Source organism: Megascapheus bottae, chromosome X (assembly GCF_031878675.1).
Source record: "Megascapheus bottae isolate mThoBot1 chromosome X, mThoBot2.hap1, whole genome shotgun sequence".
Lineage (NCBI taxonomy): Eukaryota > Metazoa > Chordata > Mammalia > Rodentia > Geomyidae > Megascapheus > Megascapheus bottae.
In genome coordinates, this window is record NC_143547.1 from 48,875,619 (window position 1) to 48,897,563 (window position 21,945).

General features: G+C 39.5%; 1 protein-coding gene across 1 annotated transcript; it reads left to right on the forward strand.

The window, feature by feature from the left end:
* Pabpc1l2a (poly(A) binding protein cytoplasmic 1 like 2A) lies at window positions 1-2,472 on the forward strand. Its single transcript, XM_090326325.1, has 2 exons — window positions 1-789; window positions 1,594-2,472. The coding sequence occupies exon 1, from the start codon at window positions 76-78 to the stop codon at window positions 739-741; it is 666 nt and encodes a 221-aa protein (XP_090182451.1). The 5' UTR covers window positions 1-75; the 3' UTR covers window positions 742-789; window positions 1,594-2,472.
* Window positions 2,473-21,945: the final 19,473 nt, after the last annotated feature.

Here is a 21,945-nt window from a genome sequence, read left to right on the forward strand (position 1 = left end):
GATTTGGACGAGGAGTTGGCGGCGGCGATAGCGGAGGAGGAGGCCGAAGTGCAGGCGGTGGTGGCGGCGGCGGCGATGGCGGCGGCCGAGGCGGGGGTGGGGCCGGACGACGACAGCGAGGGGAACCCCGACTTCCCCATGGCCTCGCTGTACGTGGGCGACCTGCACCCCGAGGTGACCGAGGCCATGCTGTACGAGAAGTTCAGCCCGGCGGGGCCCATCCTGTCCATCCGCATTTGCAGGGACAAGATCACCCGCCGCTCCCTGGGCTACGCCTACGTCAACTACCAGCAGCCGGTGGACGCCAAGCGGGCCCTGGAGACCCTCAACTTCGACGTCATCAAGGGCCGGCCGGTGCGCATCATGTGGTCCCAGCGGGACCCCTCGCTCCGCAAGAGCGGCGTGGGCAACGTGTTCATCAAGAACCTGGGCAAGACCATCGACAACAAGGCGCTCTACAACATCTTCTCGGCCTTCGGCAACATCCTGTCCTGCAAGGTGGCCTGCGACGAGAAGGGCCCCAAGGGCTACGGCTTCGTGCACTTCCAGAAGCAGGAGTCGGCCGACCGCGCCATCGACGCCATGAATGGCATCTTCCTCAACTACCGCAAGATCTTCGTGGGCCGCTTCAAGTCGCACAGAGAGAGGGAGGCCGAGAGGGGCGCCTGGGCCAGGCAGTCCACCAGCGCTGACGTCAGGGAGTTCGAGGATGACACCGATGAGGAGGCCACCTTTCGATGAAGACATCCCAGGAGCCAGCCAGTAGAGCCGAGCCCTGGCTCCCACCCGGTTTACAAACCCCCTCCCGCCCCCCCCCCGCACCTTTCCCCACCCACCAGCAGTGTATTGTATTGAGAGTGCAGGTCTCTCTCTGCCACCCCTGTCCCTTCCCCTTCCCCTCCTCCCCAGCCCGCACCTCCCTCCCCCCTAGCCTCCTTGCCCCTGGCCCTCTGACCTGGTTTGCTCCCCCTCCCCCCTTCCCTCCCTTCATTCATGCCCTCCCTCCCTGCCAGTCTCCCTCCCTCAGCACTCCCTAGCTCCCCCTCCCCTCTTCTTTCTGTCCTGCCCTGCCCTCCTCTCCCCCACCTCCCTCCCGACCCCCCCCCCACTCCTCCCCTACCCCTACCCCTATGAAGGGAGTTGTGGTTAATACTACTAGAATCTGTGCCATTTGATAGGTGAAGGCTGCTTCTTGCCCTGTGGTTTGCTTTGGAAAAGCATTTTCTTGCTCTCTGTTTACTGCACAGGTGATCAGATACCATTTCATGGCAGAGCTCTCAGAAAGGAGAAGGCAATCAGAGGAGGGGAAACCCCCACAGTTGTAGTTGCTCCCCATGTTCCTCCTCCCCAGAGAACCACTTTTGACCTTCATTGGTGTGCTTAAACGTTTGGCCAGCTCTCTCCTCTCTGCCCCTCTCTAGCCCCCCCCACCCCACTCCCGCCCCGCCCCCATCCCTGCCCCCTCCCCACCTGTCCTGGTAACATGCTGTAGTAGAGTGGTTCATGTATGTGGTGTTTCTTAACCCGCTCTTTCAGCAACTAAAACCAAACAGAAATCAACCCACTGAACTTCTTTCCCATGTTCTCCAACAGGCTTTCCAACCAACCAACCAACCATCATCTTCAGTGCCTGCAGAGTGCTCCTGTGCATCCATGGACCTTAACGTTTCTGTAACCATTCCACACTGTTGGACATTCAGGTGGTGCCTAGTTCTTTCCCTGTGTTTAAAACCAACACTGTGTGCTCTGATGAGTGAATCCTTCCTTGTCAAGCCAAATCTTTGCTAGCATCCTGGATGGTCTCCTTAACTGTGGACTTGCAGGATCCACACGTAGACATTTCAGAGACTTCCTGTGTGTTGCCAAAAGGCCCCTTCCTAAGCATTGTACTGATTTGCACTTGTGCCAGCCAGCGCAGCTAGCAGCTAGTGAAAACGAGTATGCTTCCTTTCCTCTGCATAGTCTCCTGGTCCACTGTAATTGGTGTGTGTGTGTGTGTGTGTGTGTGTGTGTGTGTGTGTGTTGGTCAAAGCTTGGTGGGCTGCAATTGGTATTTAGCTGTCCTTGATTGTTCCTCTGGAATTGGATGCTGTTAATCACCCCTTTTCCCTGCTCCCCCTTCCTATCTTTTTCCTTGTTGTCAGAAAAACAATTCAGCTTCTTTGCAGCAAAAATGTTATAAAGCAGTCAAGTTAACAGAAGAAAATTAGTGCCATCAGCTATCAGTCCTAATGACTACTCATTCTTTGTAGAATCTTGTTCATGTGTATGTGCTCTGTATTTTCAAAAAAAAAACTACCTGAAATGTTTTCCTGTTGCTTCAATATTTTTCTTATGCATATGTCGTAAATGGATATTATAATGTACATACTGTTTTTATATCTGCTTTTCAACCCATTAATATGTGTGTATGTATTTATATACACATACTCTTGAACTTCATTCCCTCTCATTAAAGATACTTTTAAAATATTTTCTCTGGCCACAAATATTCAATTGACTACATAAGTTTTGCAGATAGATGTATGAATGGATGTACATATATATTCATGCCTAAGTCTGTGTTTGCGTGTGTGTGTTTCGTATGCTTTGAACTCTTCATCATTATTGAACATCTTGGTTGTTACTGAGTATTTTTTCAAACTCAAATCTACCAATATGTTCATGTGCATTAATGTTCAGGCCATTAAAGATCATTTCCTGAAAAATTGGTGCTGAAATGAAACTTGAAATATCCAAGAGTATGAACTACTTGGGACTTTGGGGGACAGAATTAATTACTAAATTATCATCCATTTAGTTAACTCCACCTCATACAGTGTACCGTAATTGTGTGGGACTTAAGTACTTGAATGACTTCCTGCACATACTACCAAGATCATTTTGCACTTTGCCAATATTAAGGAAACTTTATGGTTTTATTTATTTTGAACATTTATCTTGATATAAAAACTGTACATAAGTCAAATAGAAATGTTTTATATTGTTAATGTAAAAAAGATCAGAATCCTATAATCATTCTAAATACCTTTACTTTATAATATAAATATTAATAAATAGATATTTATACACTTATATTTATAATATAATATGCATTGTTTCATTAGAAGATAATTTTTCTATAATAGTTCCTTAGGAACTATATTTGTAAATCATTAAATATTCTCCTGAAATTCTGTTGTTATATAATATTCCATCTCAGGGATAGCATATAATTTCTACAGCCAAACTCTCATTGAGTTTGTGTAAATTGCTTTCTATTTTTTCCTTACAAGACTGGTTCTATGATGAATATCTTTGTGAATGTCTAGGAATATTTTGCTTTTCCTTTTTAGTGCAATTTGTAGTTATAGATACATCATATATTGTTCTTGGTCTGTTTTCAAATGTTTCTTCTTTAAAGTTTACGTTATCTAATAAGTGTACAACCTTGACATATCACTAATCTCCTGAAATTGGTCCACATGTTTTTCAAATTCAGCAAAAATTGAAATGTTTTCTACAATTTTGGTGCCAGACGACGCTTGAGCTCACTGTGGCCTTTTTTTGCTGAAGGCTAGAGTTTTATTACTTTAGCCACAGCTTCACTTCTGACTTCTTTGGTGATTAATGGGAGATATGAACGTTTGGGACATTCCTGCCTGGGCAGACTCTGAACCTCAGTCTTTGGATTTCAGTCTCCTTAGTAGCTAGGACTGCAGATGTGAACCATTAGAGCCTTACTAACATACACAGTTTTTTGCCAGTCCTGGGGCTTGAACTCATGGCCTGATCACTGTCCTTGGGCTTTCTCAAGTCTATAGCTCTACCACTTGAGCCACAGCACCACTTCCAACTTTATTCTATGCATGTGGTACCGAGAAATTGAAACTGGGTCTTTGTGCATGCTAGGCAAGCACTCTACTACTAGGCCAAACTCCCGGCCAGTATTATTTATTTTTACAAGTGAATTTTTAAAATAGCATATAAAAGCCTATGGCTCACTCCCATAATCCTAGGTACTCAAGAGATTGAGACCAGGAAGATTTGAAGTGAGGTGGATTTGGAAAGTGCAGCATAGTCCATTTCCAATCAACCAGCAAAAAATCCAGACTAGAAGCTGGGCACTCAGGAGGCTGACATCTGAGGATCACATTTCAAAGCCAACACGCCCACAAAAGTCCTTGAGATTCTTATCTCCAATTAACCATTAGAAATCAGGAAATGGCACTGTAACATTGAGCTGAAAAGCTCAGGGACAGCACTCAGGCCCAGAGTTTAAGCCCTATGGTTGACCAAAGAAAAGAAAAATTCAGACTGGAAATTATGACTCACGGTAAAGCCACAGCTTTCAGAAAGGATCAGCCACCTGGACACTCTGATTGGAGCCACAGTATCAGCACACACACACAAATCTGAATCTAACATATTAAAGTAGAGAAGAAAGCCCTCACATTATTTTCTCTATACAATTTTACTAGAATTTTGAATTTCAAGCTGAGCACTAGTGCCTCATGCCTGTAATCCTAGCTACTCAGAATGCTGAGATCTGAGGATGGTGGTTCAAAGCCAGCCTGGGCAGGAAAGTCTGTAAGATTCTCCAATAAAATGCTCAGAAAAGGCTGCAGGGGGCACTGTAGCGCATGTGGTAGAGCAGAAGCCTTGAGCACAGAGGCTTAGGGACAGAGCCCAGCCCCTTGATCAGAAATATTAATCAATAGAATATACTGAGTCTATCTTTTCATAATTTGTTTTTCAATATATTGTACATACCTAAAACATCTATGGGTATTCATTCAACTTTCTCTTGCAAATGACCTTATTGAATTAGGTGGGAGTTGGTTTTTAAAGAGTTTCCTCCTTTTGGATTTGAAAGTGGTTGTTAAGGTTTTGGCATTAATGTCAAATCTATGGTGAACAATTCTGTAGTTGTATTGTCCTTCCCCACCCAGGGAAAAGTATTTAATATTCCTTTGTCTACCGCAAGCTGTAAGTTAACACTTAAAAATCAAGTATCAGGAAAAACTAATATAAAAGAAAGACATCATTTTTTTTTGCCTGTCTTGGGGCTTGAACTCAGGGCCTGAGCACTGTCCTTGGGTTTTCTCAAGGCTAGAACTCTACCACTTGAGCCACAGCACCATTTCTGGCTTTTTCTATGTATGTGGTACCGAGGATACAAACCCGGCCTTTGTGCATGCTAGGCAAGCACTCAACCACTAGGCCGAACTCCCAGCCCAATAAAGACATCTTGAGAAACCACTTAAAATTAAAAATTTTGTTACATACTTTCTAAAGCTTATAAAATGAAGCACCTGCATTTGTAATAGGCTAGTTTATACCAGTTAATATTGTAATGCAGACCTTCTTTTTCAGCTCAAACAGCTTTGTCAATTTGGCAAAGATTGAAATACCAAAAAACTTTGTGTTACTAGAATTTATTTTTGTAGGATATGGATCACTGTTTTTCATTGTAGAGATGATATTTGAAACTATATTTGTCATTATTTGTTCAGCCTGCCCTATAAAGGGTTCAGAAATAACCTCCCAGGAATCAAAGTGGAGAGCTATTTATATCACACAAAAGGTCTATGTTAAGATAGGTAGGGTAGGACAGAAGTATAATCCCAGCACTCAAGAGGTTGAGGTAAGAAGATCTTGAGTTTGGGGCCAAGTTGGACTTCCTGACAAGACTGACTATTAAAAAATCTAAAACTGTGCCGGGAGTGTGTCCTAGTGGTAGAGTGCTTGCCTAGCATACACAAAGCCCTGAGTTCGATTTCTTGGTGCCACATACACAGAAAAAGTCAAGTGGTGCTGTGGTTCAAGTGGTAGAGTACTAGCCCTGAGAAAGCTCAAGGACAGTGCCCAGGCCCAGAGCTCAGCCTCAGGACTGGCCACAAAAAAAAATCTAAAACCAACTAGACACTGGTGGCTCTTGCCTGTAATCATACCTATTCAGGAGGCTGAGATCTGAGGATTGTGGTTTGAAGTCAACCCGAGTAAAAATGCCCATGAGACTCTTATCTCTTAATGAACCACTAGAAAACTGGAAGTGGAGCTGGAGCTGTGTCTCAAAGTGGTAGAATACTACCCTTGAGTAAAAATGCTCAGAGAGAGTGCCCAGGTCATGAGTTCAAGCCCTACAACCAACAAAAACAAAACAAAAACCATAAAACCAAAACAACAAATCAAAAACAAAATCCAAAGGCTTCATGCTCAGCACTAGGAGAAATCTGGCCTCAACTTTGTCAAATCCAAATTAAAAACTCTCTTGGCCTTACCAAAAAAAATCAAAAGAATTGCATAAAAGAAGCTAGATTTGGGGGCCAGAAGTTTGGCCTAGTGGTAGAAAGCTTGCCTAGCATGCATGAAAACCCAGGATTGACTCCTTGGTACCTTATACATAGAAAAAGCTGGAAGTGGTGCTGTGGCTCAAGTGGTAGAGCACTAGTCTTGAGAAAGCCCCAAGGACAGTGCTCAGGCCCTGAGTTCAAGCCCAGGACTGGAAAAAAAACAGGTATGTGAGGTGCCAGTGGATCATACCTGTAATCCTAACTACTCACAAGGATCAGATCTGAGGATCATGATTTGAAGTTGGTCCAAGAAGGAAAGAAGTCTTATCTCCAGTTAACCACCAAAAAGCCAGAAGTGGAACTATGGCTCAAGTGGTAGAATGCTGACCACGAGCAAAAGGGACAGCAGGCCGGGAGTTTGGCTTAGTGGTAGAGTGCTTGCCTAGCATTCATGAAAACCAGGGTTCAATTCCTTGGTACCACATACATAGAAAAAAGCTGGAAATGGTTCTGTGGCTCAAGTGGTATAGCTCTAGCCTCGAGAAAGCCCAAGGATAGTGCTCAGGTCCAGAGTTCAAGCCCCAGAATTGGCACACACACACACACACACACACACACACACACACACACACGAAAGACAGGCATGTATATTGATGGGACAGACTACAAACTAGAAATAAACCCAGACACATATATTCAACTAATCTTCAATAAAAGTACAATGGAATGTGCAATGAAGAAAGGATACCTCTTTTAAAAAGCTATTGAGTCAGGAGTGGTGGCTCACACCTGTAATCCTAGCTACTCAGGAGGCTGAGATCTGAGGATCAAGGTTCAAAGCCAGCCCAGGCACAAAAGTTACCTGAGACTCTTATCTCCAATTAATCTCTAGAAAACGGGAAGAGGGGCTTGGCTCAAGGGGTAGAGCAGTAGCCTTGAGCTGAAAAGCTCAGGGACAGCACACAGGCCGAGTTCAAAGCCCATAACCACTCCCCTCTCCTCCAAAAAGCTGTATAAAATACTTTATCCCCCTTCGTCCTCCCCATTAGATTCTTCTAAGTGTGATGGTTCATGCAGATAATCATAGCTACTCAGGAGATGGAGATCAAAAGAAGCACAATTCAAGGCCAATCCAGGCCGAAACAATTGTGAGACACTAATTTCAACCAATAAAAATTGAACATAGGGGGTGTCATCCCAGCAAAGTAGGAAGTGTAGGTAGGATCAAAGTCCAGCCTGGCATAGGCAAACAAAACAAAACAAAACAAAAATCCCATGAAACCCTATTTTAAAAATTACTAAAGCAAAAGGATTTAGGAATGTATCTTTAGTGCTAGAGTGCCTGCTTAGCAAGTGCAAAGCCCTGAGTTCAAACTTCAATATCTCCAAGCATATTGGAACCTTATATTGCAACAGACATAAAAATTGACTAGCAACTGGAGCTGCTAAAACTTATGGAGGTTCTTAGAGATGGAATAAATGCAGTTGCAGCATGAGATGGACATGAGTTTGGGGGAATATGGGGCTATGACTAGAATGTTATGGTTATGATATGAAGTGTCCCCCACAACAAGCTCATAAATTCATGAGTTGGACCCCCAGTAGGTACTACTATTTAAGGAGGTCCTGGCAGCTTTAGAAGCTAGAGGAAGTAGGACACTGGACGTATGTCCTTGGGCCCTGGCCTGTTACCCCTCCTCCTCTCTCTTCTTCCTGTCCAGATTAGCCTTAACCACATGCTCCCTACACGATGATGTTCTACCTCACCGTAGGACCTGAGTCAGTAAAGCCTAAGAATGAGGAACCTAAACTAAAATCATGAGCCAATATAAACTCTTCCTCTGTTACCTTGCTTAGGTCAGGTATTTTGTCACAGTGGTAAAAATAACTAACACATCTATTTCTAAATTATTAAGTGTTTTCATCATTTGAGTGTCTTGAATTTTCCAACTGTCTTCTCAATCTGTTGAGATTTTGTGCTTTTTTCCTCTTTATTATTATCTTTAAATACTTGGACAAAGGAATTGCCAATTAACAAAGCAATTTACTAATATGATGTCTCTTGATCAATATCATCACTTTCAACATTCTCACGTACCCCTCCCTTGCCCACCTCTTCCCTAACTTCTTTGTAGGATATACATTAGATTCTTGATTGTATTCTCCCCACCTTGAAGTGGTGAGATGGGGTCAAGAGGAAATAGGTAGACATACTTTATGCTTTTTATGCTTTGTTTTATGGATCTGGAGGGTGACATTAAGTAATTTTCACATACGAAAATATTATATTTATTGCATACATTCTTCTTTGCAGTGTTGTATAATTGATACATTATTACCTTGGTTTCCTAGTATTTTTAATATGAAAAATTATTCTGGAAACACTGCAAAATTTATCATTTAACCACTTTAAAGTTCAATAACATTAAATACATTCCCAATGTGTTGTATCTTTCACCACAATCTATCTTCAGAATTTTGTCATGGTCTTGAACTGAAAATTTTGTCATGGTCTTAAACTGAAATGCTGTGTCCAGTAAAAAAAAAATAGCTTTATATTCTTCCCTCTCTCCACCACTGGTAACCACTATTTTTTTTCTTTCTGTCTCAATGAATTGACAATTCTGAACAGCTCAAGTAAGTGGAATCATGAAATACGTTGCTTAGGTCACTAAACACAGTATCTTATGTGTCCATGTAGTAACACGTATCATAATTTCATTCTTTTTGATAGAGTATTATACTGTCTGTATATATGTCTGTGTGTGTATATATATATATATACATATATATATCACAATGTATAAAACATTTAGCCAGTTCTTAGCAGAACTCCAGAGCAGCTTTATCTCAAACAACAGACCTTCTTTAAAGATGGCACCTTATTATAGCTCTCTGCAGTAAGGCTAATATCAGACTATCTTCACTGAGGCTAGCCACGCACATCACCAAATTACTGCACTGAGTCTAAGGGTATTAGGGCAAGGAACTTATCCTACAGCTAGAATTGTTGGTCTGTTGCCAGAGCCAGTGAGTGGGCTCGCCTGTGCTTTTGTTTTCAGTTCTATCTAAATATCTTGCAGAGCCACAGACAGGGCTTAAGACTATTTTCTGCTTTTCTCTTTTTCTTTATTGCTTATGTGCAGTTTTCAATGATCCTGCTACCGTTTTGTGGTTCCTGATGCTCTTCCTCTCTCTAGAATGCAGTCTCTCCTTTTAAAAAATCTGACTTGGACTGGGAATTTGGCCTAGTGGTAGAGTGCTTGCCTATCATGCACAAAGACCTGGGTTCGATTCCTCGGTACCACATACATAGAAAAATCCAGAAGTGATGCTGTGGCTCAAGTGGTAGAGCTCTAGCCTTGAGAAAACCCAAGGACAGTGCTCAGGCCCTGAGCCCAAGCCCAGGACTGGCAAAAATAAATAAATAAATATAAAATTAAAAAAAAATTCTGACTCCTAACATTGAAGGCATCCAAGTAGAGAATGTCTTTATCCTGTCATACTTATTCCACCCATTTCAATTCTTTTAGATAAGTATCAGAAATGACATTGCTGGATCATATAGTAATAGTATTTTTTTTTACAAATTGCCTTATAATTTGTATATTAGATGCACTAGTTTACATTCCAAGCAACAATATGCAAAGATATTTTTCTCCACATATTTACCAATATTTGTTGCTTTTGTGTTTTCTGATAACTATAACCAACAATATAACATGATACTTTGCCATAATTTTTTACAGCACTAAGGTTTGAGCTAAATAAGGGCCAGATGCTTGATAGGCAAGTCCATTTGAGCCACACCCCAGCCTCGGGTCTTTTTTATTTTGTTTACTTTACTTTTTTGCCTGTTCTGGGGCCTGAACTCAGGGCTTGGGCGCTATCCCTGAGCATCTTTATGCTCAAGGTCAGTGCTCTACCACTTAAGCCACAACACTACTTCCAGCTTTTCTGGTAGTTTCTTGGAGATAAGAGTCTCACAGATTCTCCTGCTTGGGCTGGCTTTGAAATTTGATCCTCATATCTCAGCCTCCTGATTAGCTAGGACTGCAGGTGTGAGCCATGAGTTCTTGGCTGATTTTGTTACTTTTTGAGTAGTGTTTTATCTTTTCTTCAGGCTGTCCTGGACCATCCTTTTTGGTATGCGTCCTACCTTGCTGGAATAACAAGTGAATGCAAACCACATCAGCTTTTTATTGGCTAGGATAGGGTCTCAACAAGACACTGGAGGCTCTTATCTATAATCCTAGCTACTTAGGAGGCTGAGATCTGAGGATTGAGACTTGAAGCCATCCTAAGCAGGCATTACCTCCATGATTTGTATCTCCAATTAACAAACAAAAAGCCGGGAGTTTGGCCTAGTGGTAGAGTGCTTGCCTAGCATGCATGAAGACCTGGGTTCGATTCCTTGGTACCACATACTTAGAAAAAGCTGGAAGTGGTGCTGAGGCTCAAGTGGTAGAGTTCTATCCTTGAGTAAAATTCAAGGACAGTGCTTAGGCCCTGAGCTTAAGCCCAGGACTGGCAAAAAAAAAAAAGGTGGAACTGGAACTGGAGGTAAAGTGGTAGAGTGCCACCTGTGAGTGAAAAAGCCAGACAAGAGATCAAGGCTTGGAGTCCAAGCCCTACTACACACACACACACACACACACACACACACACACACACACACACACACACACACAGATGGAGTGTCATAAAATTTCTGCCCAGGATAGTCTCAAGCCATGATCTGCCTGATCTCAGCCTCCTGAGTAGCTAGAATTGCAGTCATAAGCCATTGTACTTATAAATTGCCTTTAACCCCATCCATTGTTTTCCCTGCTGGGAAGAAAATTGTGGGGTTTTCTTTCTTTTTTTTGTCTCTTTTGGTGGCCCTGGTGTTTGAGCCCAGGGCCTTTCCCTTGCTAGACAAGTACTCTACCACTTGAACCATACTTCTAGTCCTTTTTACTTTAGATTATTTTTACATAGGAAATTGCTTTTTTTCCTAGGGCCAGATTCAAATTATGATTCTCTAACCTATGGCCTCCCTTATAGCTAACATGACAGGCATTTATCAATATGCCAAGTTCATTTGTTGAGACAGAGGTCTTTTTAATATTTTGCCCTGACTGGCCTCGAATTGAGATCATCCTAGCCTCTGCCTCCCAAGTAGCTGTTGTTACAGGCATGGGCCACATCCCAGTCTAAACATATGAGAAAAATATGAGCCAAAGAAAATATGATTGTTAAATGATATTATAATTATAAATTATATAAAATATCAAGTGGACTTTAAGGATATTTAGAGAACATTTCATACAGTACCTACAGACATACATTGTTTTTATTAATACATGAAATGTTCTTTAACTTATGTATCAGGCCACCAAAAATTTAAAATAGAACTCATATTCTGTATCCTTTTATCTGAATGAAATAAAGCTGGATGCTGATAAGAAAAAAAGAGAACTTATTGAAATATACTCAGACTGAACAACAAAATTTGGAATGACAATAAATCAATTGAAGATATAAGAAAAAATTATAGGTTTCTTTAAATAAATAGTGATGGAAATAAGCCATAACAAAACCTATAGGATAGAGAAAAAGCAGTACCAAAAATTTTTTTGCTGGTATATTATAACTCATACTACAAAAATTTTAGGGATCATGACAGATCACTGTAAAAGACAATATGCTAATGAATCAACACATGTGGCATACCAAAACTGAAACGTGAGAATATAGAAAACCTGAGCAGACAAATAAAAAATAAAGAGATTGAATTGCCAATAAAAGTTTACCATCACAAACCATGTTTCAGAAAATAAACATCAATTGATGTTTTCATTCTATTTAAAAATAATTAGAAGAGTAAAAACATTCTAAATTCATTCTTTGAGGCCAACATTCCCAAAATTAGACAAGGACATGAAAGAAAATATTATAGGTCAATAACCCTAGTAAACAGAGATGCAAAAATTTTCAACAAAGTACTAGCAATCAATACATCATATTAAATAGGTCACACATCATGACCAGTTTAGTTTTATCTCAGGGATGAAAGGGTGGTTATTTGTAAATAGAGAAATCATTAACTGTATTATCAACATAAAGGATAAATATCATATGATCATTTTGCCTTTGAGAAAATTCAACACTTATAGTAAAAACTCTGAACAAACTAAACACAGATTAATCATACCTAGAAAGATACTGTGATATAGATAGATGAATCATATCTCAACATAATAAAGCAGTGTGATACATATCTTCATTATGTTACCTACATAAGTTACATATATATATACATACTAGTGATACATGAGCACCTTTTATCTATTGTATGTGTATATAAATGCATATGCATATTTATATACATTATAGTCCCACAACCACCACCAAACTCAATGTGCAAAGTGGAAAACATTTCTAAGATAAGGAATATGTGTTCACTTCCACTGCTCTATTCAATATAGTACTGCAGGTTTTAGTCAGAACAATAATGAATGTGAAATAAATAAAAAGTATATAAGCAGGAAGGGAGGAAGTCAAATTTTTCCCATCTGTAAGTGTGATTGAAGCAGGATAACTTAAGGAAACTGAGGCTCCGTGAAGGCAACTCAAAAATATGGTATGTAGAAACTACAAGTGCTATCTTTACTTCAAAGAGAGACAACAGAAAGCATTTCTTCCTGAGGGATGCATATCTCACCCAACTTCACATCTAACTAATGGAATGTATGTCTTCCTGAGAAAAGTTAAGCTACCTGCCCAAAATACAGATAACAGGGTGCCTCCTCGTCTCAAGGATAAGCTTCTGTTTTATGGCAGGTTACATTCTTACTTGGAAACTCAAACTAACACCAGTTGTAATTAGAGCAAAGAAAAAGCACCTATCTTTGCATAACATTGAAGCCAGACCCCTGCCTTTACCCTATAAATAAGCCAGCCCAAGAAGCTCTGTGCTTCTCTATCTCCCAATGAGACCACACACTCTCTTTGTACCTCTATCCTTCTGTTTATCTGCTTTTTGTCTATTTGTCTGATTGCTTGTTTGTTCATTTACTCAATAAAGCTCTGCTAAGTTTTCTTACCATAGTGACTTATCCCGAAATTCTTATTCTGTGATTGAAGTCAAAGACCCTGAGTGAAGAGTTCCTTTATTTAAAGGGAAGCTTCACTAAACCTCACCTCCATTCCAGTCCGCTGACAAGATGGTTCTATATGTAGAAAGACCTAATAATTGTTCAAAAACATTGTTGTAACTGGTAAGCATATCTAGTAAAGTTTCTAGATAGAAAAATAGCAGGTTTTTGAACACCAATAATGAATTCTCTGTTAAACAAATCATGAATGCCATCCCATTCTCAATAATTGCAAAATAACCTAGCTACAGAATCACCTAGGAGGGTTTGGAGCACAGCTCAAGTGGTAGAGCACCTGCCTAACAAGCATGAGGCTTGCTTTCAAACCGCAATACTGCCAAAATCACTTAGGAATAAATTCCATCAAGAAAGGAAATGACGACTTCTACAATGAAATTGCAACACACTGATGACAAAAATTGAAGAATACAAAACAAATGGAATGACTTATATTCATTGATTGAAAGAATTCATGGTGTTAAAATGCCTATACTACACAGTGATACACAGGTTTGATGAAATCCTCCTCAAAATACAACTTACATTGTTCATAAAGCTGGGGGAAAACCCCACAATTCATATGGAATCACAAAAGGTCCCAAGGAGCCAAAGCAATGTTCAGTGAAAGGAGTATAATATCTGATTTCAAGACACACTGAAGGGCCATAGTAACCAAAACAATGTTATTTTTTATAAAAACAGACACATAGATGAATGAAACATAATACAGAGCTCAGCAATAAATTAGTGTATCTATCTATGACCAACTACTTCTCTTGGTGGGACTTAATCAACTTATTTTTGTGGACTTTAAAATTAAATTAAAAATTTTTTATAGTGTGATTTAAAATTTTTCACTTCAGAGACATCTAAATCCATTGAACAGCAGCCTATGAAATCTCCAAAATAGACTACATTTTAGGGCAAAAAGCAAGTCAATAAGTAGTATAAGAAAGTTGCAATGATTTTTTTGTATTTTACTTTACCAATATGGGGTGGGGGAAGACTATGAATAAATAAAAGAAACTGGATAAAACACAAAAATACATGGAGAGTAAACATTAAATCTTCTATGATCAATGGGTCAAATAAGAGGAAAATAAAAATAAAATACAAGATTTGGGGGTAAAATGAAAGCAGTTTCAATCAGGAAGTCTATAAATAATCCAGTAAACATGGAACTTTTATATTCAAAATTGCATTTAAAAATAAGAGAGACCTGGTGAATGTAACTGTAACCCCGACAATAAAAACAGAAAAAGAGAGGCCGGGAGTTTGGCCTAGTGGTTAAAGTGCTTGCCTAGCATGCACGAAGACCCCGGGTTCAATTCCTCGGTACCATATACATAGAAAAAACAAGCTGGAAGCGGCGCTGCTGCTCAAGTGGTAGAGCTCTAACCTTGAGAAAGTCCAAGGACAGTGCTCAGGCCCTGAGCTGAAGCCCAGGACTGGCAAAAAAAAAAAAAGAAAGAAAAAATATATGATCTCAAATAAATTACCTGTTGTAAATCAAGGTCTTATAAAAGTAAGAACAAACCCATCTCCAAATTAATAAAAGAAAACATTTAGTAAAGACCTGAGCTGAATTTAACAATCTCAAAAATTGTTCTCTGATAGAGTTGATTTTCAGTTACTCAATTTTCTGCTTAATAAGATGGAATGACAGTTTCCAATGTCCTTGGGAAGGATCTAGTCCTCGGACTAGAAATTTCCATTTTTACTATATTTGTTTTGCTTTTATCATTCTTCTTTCAAAAATTTTAAGTATCTTTAAGCAGTTGTACAAAGGAGCTGCCATTTAACAAAGCCATTTATGAATCCAATGCGTCTTTATCAGTGTCACTTCTTTTAGCATTTTCACACCCCCTGCCAGAACTGCTCCTTCCCTTACTTTTCTCGGTTTTGTAGTATATATACTGAATTCTTGACTTTATTCTCCTCCCTTCTCCTTTTCATCATCTATCCTTCTTCCCTAGGCCACACAGTACCTCTTGCAAAGTACCTGTTTCTGGTGCTTACTTTGTTGGCCTTTCACTTTGCTTTATTTTGAACAGATAAATATTGATTGTTTATTACCAATATACCTAAATACATGTAAGTAAAGTTGATATTTTGGTAGTTGTGGGGTTTAAATTCAGGGACTTGCATTTGCTTGCCAGGTGTTCTACCATTTGAGACATGCCTGAGCTTTTCATGCTTTAGTGATTTTTCAGATAAGATCTCACACCTTTCATCTGAGCTGACCGTAATCTTTTTGATCTCTGCTTCTCAAGTACTTGGGATTCTAGGTGTGGGCCACTGGTGTCCTGCCAAGCAGGACATAGCGTTTGTAGCAAGTAGTCTACCTTGATCAAGGAAGGGAAATTAAATGGTAGATTTTAATTTGGTTCATTATATTTCCTTACTGCTACTATTTTGTTTATGTGACAGCTTTAGTTGACATATTAAGTAATTATGATATGTTATGATTTGTTGGCATGTTTTAACCCAGTGCTGACCTATCTTTTAATCATACAATGTATGGAGGACACAATACACTGTTAAGGTGGCTCCAACATGGATAAACCATGGCAGTGAGGGTTGAGGGTGGGCTCAGGCTTCAAAAGAGAAATGGACAGTTTTGGTGATTACATGATTTACAGAAATACTCTGTAGTTACTCTTTTAAAAAAAAATTTGCCAGTCCTGGGGTTTGAACTCAAGGTGTGGGCACTATCCTTGAACTTTCTCCAAGCTAGCGATCTCACACTTAAGCCACAGCACCACTTTGGGCCTTTTTTATATATGTTGTACTGAGGAATCAAGCCCAGGGCTTCCTACATGCTAGGCCATGCTCCCAGTCCCCTCTCTTGATGAGGTAGTATTTGAAGCTAATGGTGATCTAGTGCAGCTAGAGCTTAGCTATTTCCCATTAAGATTTATTTTTATTTTTATTTATCTTTAAGCAATTATACAAATGAGTTGCCCATTAACAAAGCGGTTCACCACATTTCTTGATCAATGTCACTCTTTGCAGCATTCTTCCCTACCCATCTCCTCTCTCATCTTTTTCTTGCCATTCCTGGGGTTTGAACTAAGAGTCTGGGCTTTCTTAAGGATAGTGCCATTTCTGGGGCTTGAACTCAGAGCCTGGGCTTTCTTAAGGCTAGTGCTCCACCCTGAGCCACAGCACCACTTCCAGCTTTTTCTGTGGATGTGGGGCTGAGGAATTGAACCTAGGGATTCATGTATGCTAGGCAAGCACTCTACCAGTAGGCCAAACTTCCGGCACTCTCATCTTCTTGATTTTGTAGGATATATATTGAATTCTTTTTTTAAATTTTTTGCCAGGCCTGGGGCTTGAACTCGGGGCCTGAGTGCTGTCCTTGGGCTTTCTCAAGGTTAGAGCTCTGCCACTTGAGCCACAGCACCACTTCCAATACTTTTTTCTATGTATGTGGTACAGAGGAATCGAACCTGAATTTCCGTGCATGCTAGGCAAGCGCTCTACCACTAGGCCACAGTCCTGGACCCTACATTGAACTCTTGACTGCATGTTCCCTCTCTTCTCCTTTTAATTTGTCCATTCCTTTCCTATTGATCCCATTCTACCCCTTTTGAATATCTACTTCCTGGTATTTTTTTTGCTAAACTTTGCCTTTCTCGGGAATTATACTATTTGAATTCTCCCTCCAATCTATCAAGCTTCAGTTAATACATTAGTAACCACTAACATATCACTCATCATGTTTAATTATGGGTTGATAAACTAAATCTAGCTTCTATATATGAAGGAAACCATGCAACCTTTGTCTCGCTGAGCCTGACTTACTTCACTTGGCATAATTTTTTCCAAGCCGTTCCATTTATTTACAAATAGTACAATACCATTCTGTCTAATGAATGAGTAAAATTCCATTGTGCATATCTGTCACATTTTCTTGATCCATTTACCCACTGGGCTGACTCTATATCTTGGCTATGGTGAATAGTACCACAGAGGACATGGTTGTGCTGGTGGCTTTACTATAGCCTTGTTTTTGATCTTTTGATAAATGTCCATTTATCATTCTTTGTTTTATTTTCATTTTCCTTATTTGCTTTAGTTCTCTGTGTTCTCATTAGCACTTTGAGAATATTTAGAAGAGTTATTTCAAAGATTGTATTTGGGATTGATTTCTGGAGGGTTTTGTTGTAAAACAACAAAAAAAATTGTTTACAAAACAAAAGTTCACTGGTAGCTCACTCTTGTAATCCTAACTACTTAGGAGGCTGAAATCAAAGGATCATGGTTTGAAGGCAGCTTGGGCTGGAAGTTGAGCTGTGACTCAAGTGGTAGAGTACCAACTTGGAGCACATAAAGCTCAGGGGCAGCATATAGGCCCCAAGCTCAAGCCCCAGCAACTACACATAAAAAAAGCCAAATTTAGGTTATATTTTCCTATTTTCTTGCATAAACATTATAATCCATTGTTGAAAATTTAACATCTGAAAAACAGCCACATTTTTAGTATTTATAATGTCTCTGTATTGTAAATAAAGGGTTTTTAAAAAAAATCTCTACATGATTATTTGAAGTCTTTTCAGGACTTTTGGGCGCATGTATTTTCCTGTAATTTGTGTGTCTTTTTTCCAAATCTTTCACAAAGGTGATTTTAAATGTCATAGTTTCCCTGAGAGTACTCCTTCTTCTGAGGTCCCTATTTATTTTGACTCTTCTGCCCATGATCTTTTGCCATCAGGCACTCCCCTATCTGCAATGTATGTCCAGTTTTAACAAACTGCAGTACCCATCATGCTTTTAGGCTTCCATCTTGAAATCCCAAATATTCCATTTCTCTCTTATGAGTTCTGAGAAACTGTTTTTTTGGATATCATATTCTTTTATTTTTTTTCCAGTGATGGCCTTGTCTCTGTCCCTGAACTCTTTTGCTCGAGGCTAGTGCTCTACCACTTTGAACCACAGCTCCATTTCCAGTTTTCTGGTGGTTAATCAGCAATAAGAGTTTCATGGGACTTTGGGCCCTGGTTGACTTTGAACCATTATTCTTAGATCTCAGCCTCCTGAGTAGCTAAGATTAGAGGCATGAGCCAGTGGTGATCATCTCTTATACAGCATATTCTACATGGGACCATTACAAACAAGTTATACTCTTTTATTTTCCATCCCAATGGAGCAAGTGATAATAGGACAGCTTTCTTCTGCTTTTACTACATCATATGGGGGAGGCAGTAAAGGTAAAATGAAGTCTTCTAATATGGGAGTGTGTTTTTTTTCTTAGATGCCTATTTGCTTGGTTACTGAAGACCTTAAACTGGTTTTTAGTGTTATACAAGAGAGATACTATGTTTGATGTATATTTATTTGATTTTACCATAAAAAGAATGAGAACATAGTTCAACATATTGCTAATGTCACTCCTGTAAGTTATTTGAAAAATTTCCTCAATTTCATATATTGACTGTTCTGTTTATATTAATTTCTACTGTCATGTTTTATTCATGACAGTTCTTGGTCTCTCAATGTTTATTACTCATCTCTACCTCTACACCAATATTTTCTTGTTCCATGGATACAATACTTTATGTTGTCTCTCCTTAGGATACCAGAGCTTGGTCTAAAATAGCTTTTTTATTAGATTTTTTTTTCTGCTGGCTTCATACTTTATTCCTCTGTGTTTCTCCTTTGTTTTTTTTTTAATCCTGATTTATATCTATCGTGTTAAAGGCTTTCCTTGAATACATTGATCTTTGAATAAATATTCATATTCATAGGTGAAACACTAAAGAAAATGAGATTAATCTAGTGGTGGTAGTGTGCCTGTCATTTCATTGAAGATTCACATGTGTAACTATCCGAAAGTGCTTTGTCTTACCACAAAGAGTAATCCCCCAGGATATTTATGTTGGATATAAGTCTAGTTGCTGCCAACAGTCACAGAATTGAATTGTGAGTGAGCATATTTGTTTTCTGATGATGTCATAACAAATCATCTTTAAAAGTTATAAGTATTAAACTGAAATAGTTGTATTACATATACTTCTGAAGGTCAGAAATCTGACAGATCATTTTAAAAGCATGGCTACACTCCTTCCTGAAGTCTACAGGAGAGAATCTGTTTCCTTCAATTCTTTTTTATGTTTATGGGCTTCCCTGGTTTCTATTGCTCCTTTCTCCGTATTGCAAAATAGTAATTGTTATGGTTTGAATTTAAAGTGTCCTCCAAATGACCCATGTGTTGAAGGCTTGATCTCCAACTGGCATATCCAATTATGGAGAAACCACTGGATCATGAGGATTGTGAACTATTCAGTGGGTTGATCCACCAATTATTTCATAATTTGATGAAGCAAATATTGGGAAGTAGTAGGAAGTTTGAAGATGGGTATAGGTAAAGGAAACAGGTCACAGTGGTTGTATTCTTGGGAGTTGTATTTTATCGCAGGCCCCTTTCTCAATCTTTCCCTGCTTTCTGATGAACATGAAATGAGCAAATCTTCCCCTGCCATGCCTGCCTGATACCATAAAACCTTGTCTTAACATAGGCCCATAGGAGTAGAGCAATGCAATCATGGACAGAAATCTCTGATACATTAAGTCAAATCAAATCCTTTCTTCTAAGGACATGTGTTTAGAATTGGCCTACCTGGATGATCTAATATAATTGACCTATTTCAAGGGTTATTTTTAATCATTTCTGCAAAAGCCCCTTTTTATCATCTATAGTAACATAAAAGATTATGAATATTATACATGTTCATATGGGGGTAAGATTGCATTAATGTTCCTATTACAAATGATGAAATGAATAAGCTCTCAATTATGTTTTCAGTTGATGTTCTAATTTGTAGCTGAATCTGATTCCACAGAATTCACAAGAATCACTTGCTCAACATTTCTACAATGTAAAATTCAAAAGTTTGCCTTATGATGCCAGGTGCCACTGGCTCATCTGTTAGCTACTCAGGACACAGTTCTGAGGATCATAGTTCAAACCCAGCCTGGACAAGAAACTCCATGAGACTTATCTTCAATTAAACACCAAAAATCTGGAAGTAGAGTCATGGCTCGAGTGGTAGAGCAGTAGCCTGGGGCATAAAAGCTCAGGGACAGGGACCATGTCCCTGAGTTCAAGCCTCAGACTGGCACACAGGCACATATGCACACAGACACACAGACACACAGACACACACACAGACACACACACAGACACACAGACACAGACACAGACACACACACACACCTTGTGAGGGAAGGGATAGAAAGTCTGTGTGCAATGAGAGAAAGGAAATGAGGGGATAAATGATGATTATTTAGACATTTCAGCCTTATTTTTGCCTTAACAGGGGTGGGGAACCTCCAGTCCATAGCCATATAAGGCCTTCAAAAATCATCTGGGGGGCCGGGGATTTGGCCTAGTGGTAGAGTGCTTGCCTAGCATGCACGAAGACCCAGGTTCAATTCCTCGGTACCACATACATAGAAAAAAGCCAGAAGTGTTGCTGTGGCTCAAGTGGTAGAGCCCTAGCCTCGAGAAAAATCCAGGGACAGTGTTCAGGCCCTGAGCTCATGCCCAGGACTGGCAAAAAAAAATTTAAAAATTTAAAATTAGAAAAAACCATCTGGTACATGATGGTACAGATATATATATATACTTCTTGTTGGCTTTCTGAGGCCATTTGCCTGTATTGATAATTGCTTAGAGCTCTTGAATGATGTTATAAATATTCTAATGTCCCATGGTAGAAAAGAGGTCCCCACCTCTGCCTTAAGAAATAACTAGTTAAGCCGGGCCAGGTGGCTCACGCCTGTAATCCTAGCTACACCGGTGGCCTAGATCTGAGGATTGTGATTCAAAGCCAGCCCTAACACTAGGGAAGAGGCTCTTATCTCCGATTAATCACTAGAGAATGGGAAGCATTGCTGTGGCTTAAGGGGTAAGGCGGTAGCCTTGAGCTAAAGAGCTCAGAGACAACGCCCAGACCCAGAGTTCAAGCCGCATGACAAAAAGAAAAAGAGAAAGAAAGAAAAAGAAAGTGAGCTAGCTAATGCCTTCAATCATCTCTAAAGTTTTGTAGTGAAAATGCTTTGTTCTTGATATTTCTTCCCAAGGCTTAGTTTTCAGATTTGCCTTCATAAACAAGTGAGTCCCAAAATTTTGTTGAAATAAACCGATGGTTTAACTATTGCTGATTTTCCTCTCACTTTCTTCGTTGCACTGGATTGTAAAAATGTTTTTAATGTGCATTTTCTTAAGCTTTCAGGGGATAAAGAAGACTGTACTTGATCAAACTACATTTCTTTTGCTTTTCTTTAATTATAATGATAATTTTATACATGCATGCATATATATAGACCATTATGTTTTCTTTTTTAACTGATCAAGGAAAAATTATACATAGTAAAGGGATAAAATATTGTTTTAATACATGTATAAATTTTGTATTGTTTACTGTTAACATTAAGAGAAGAGATTATTTTCTTTTTGCATTTCATTGACCTATCTTAGTTATAGGATGTGAGAGGCTTCATTGTGGTTTTCTATATATGCA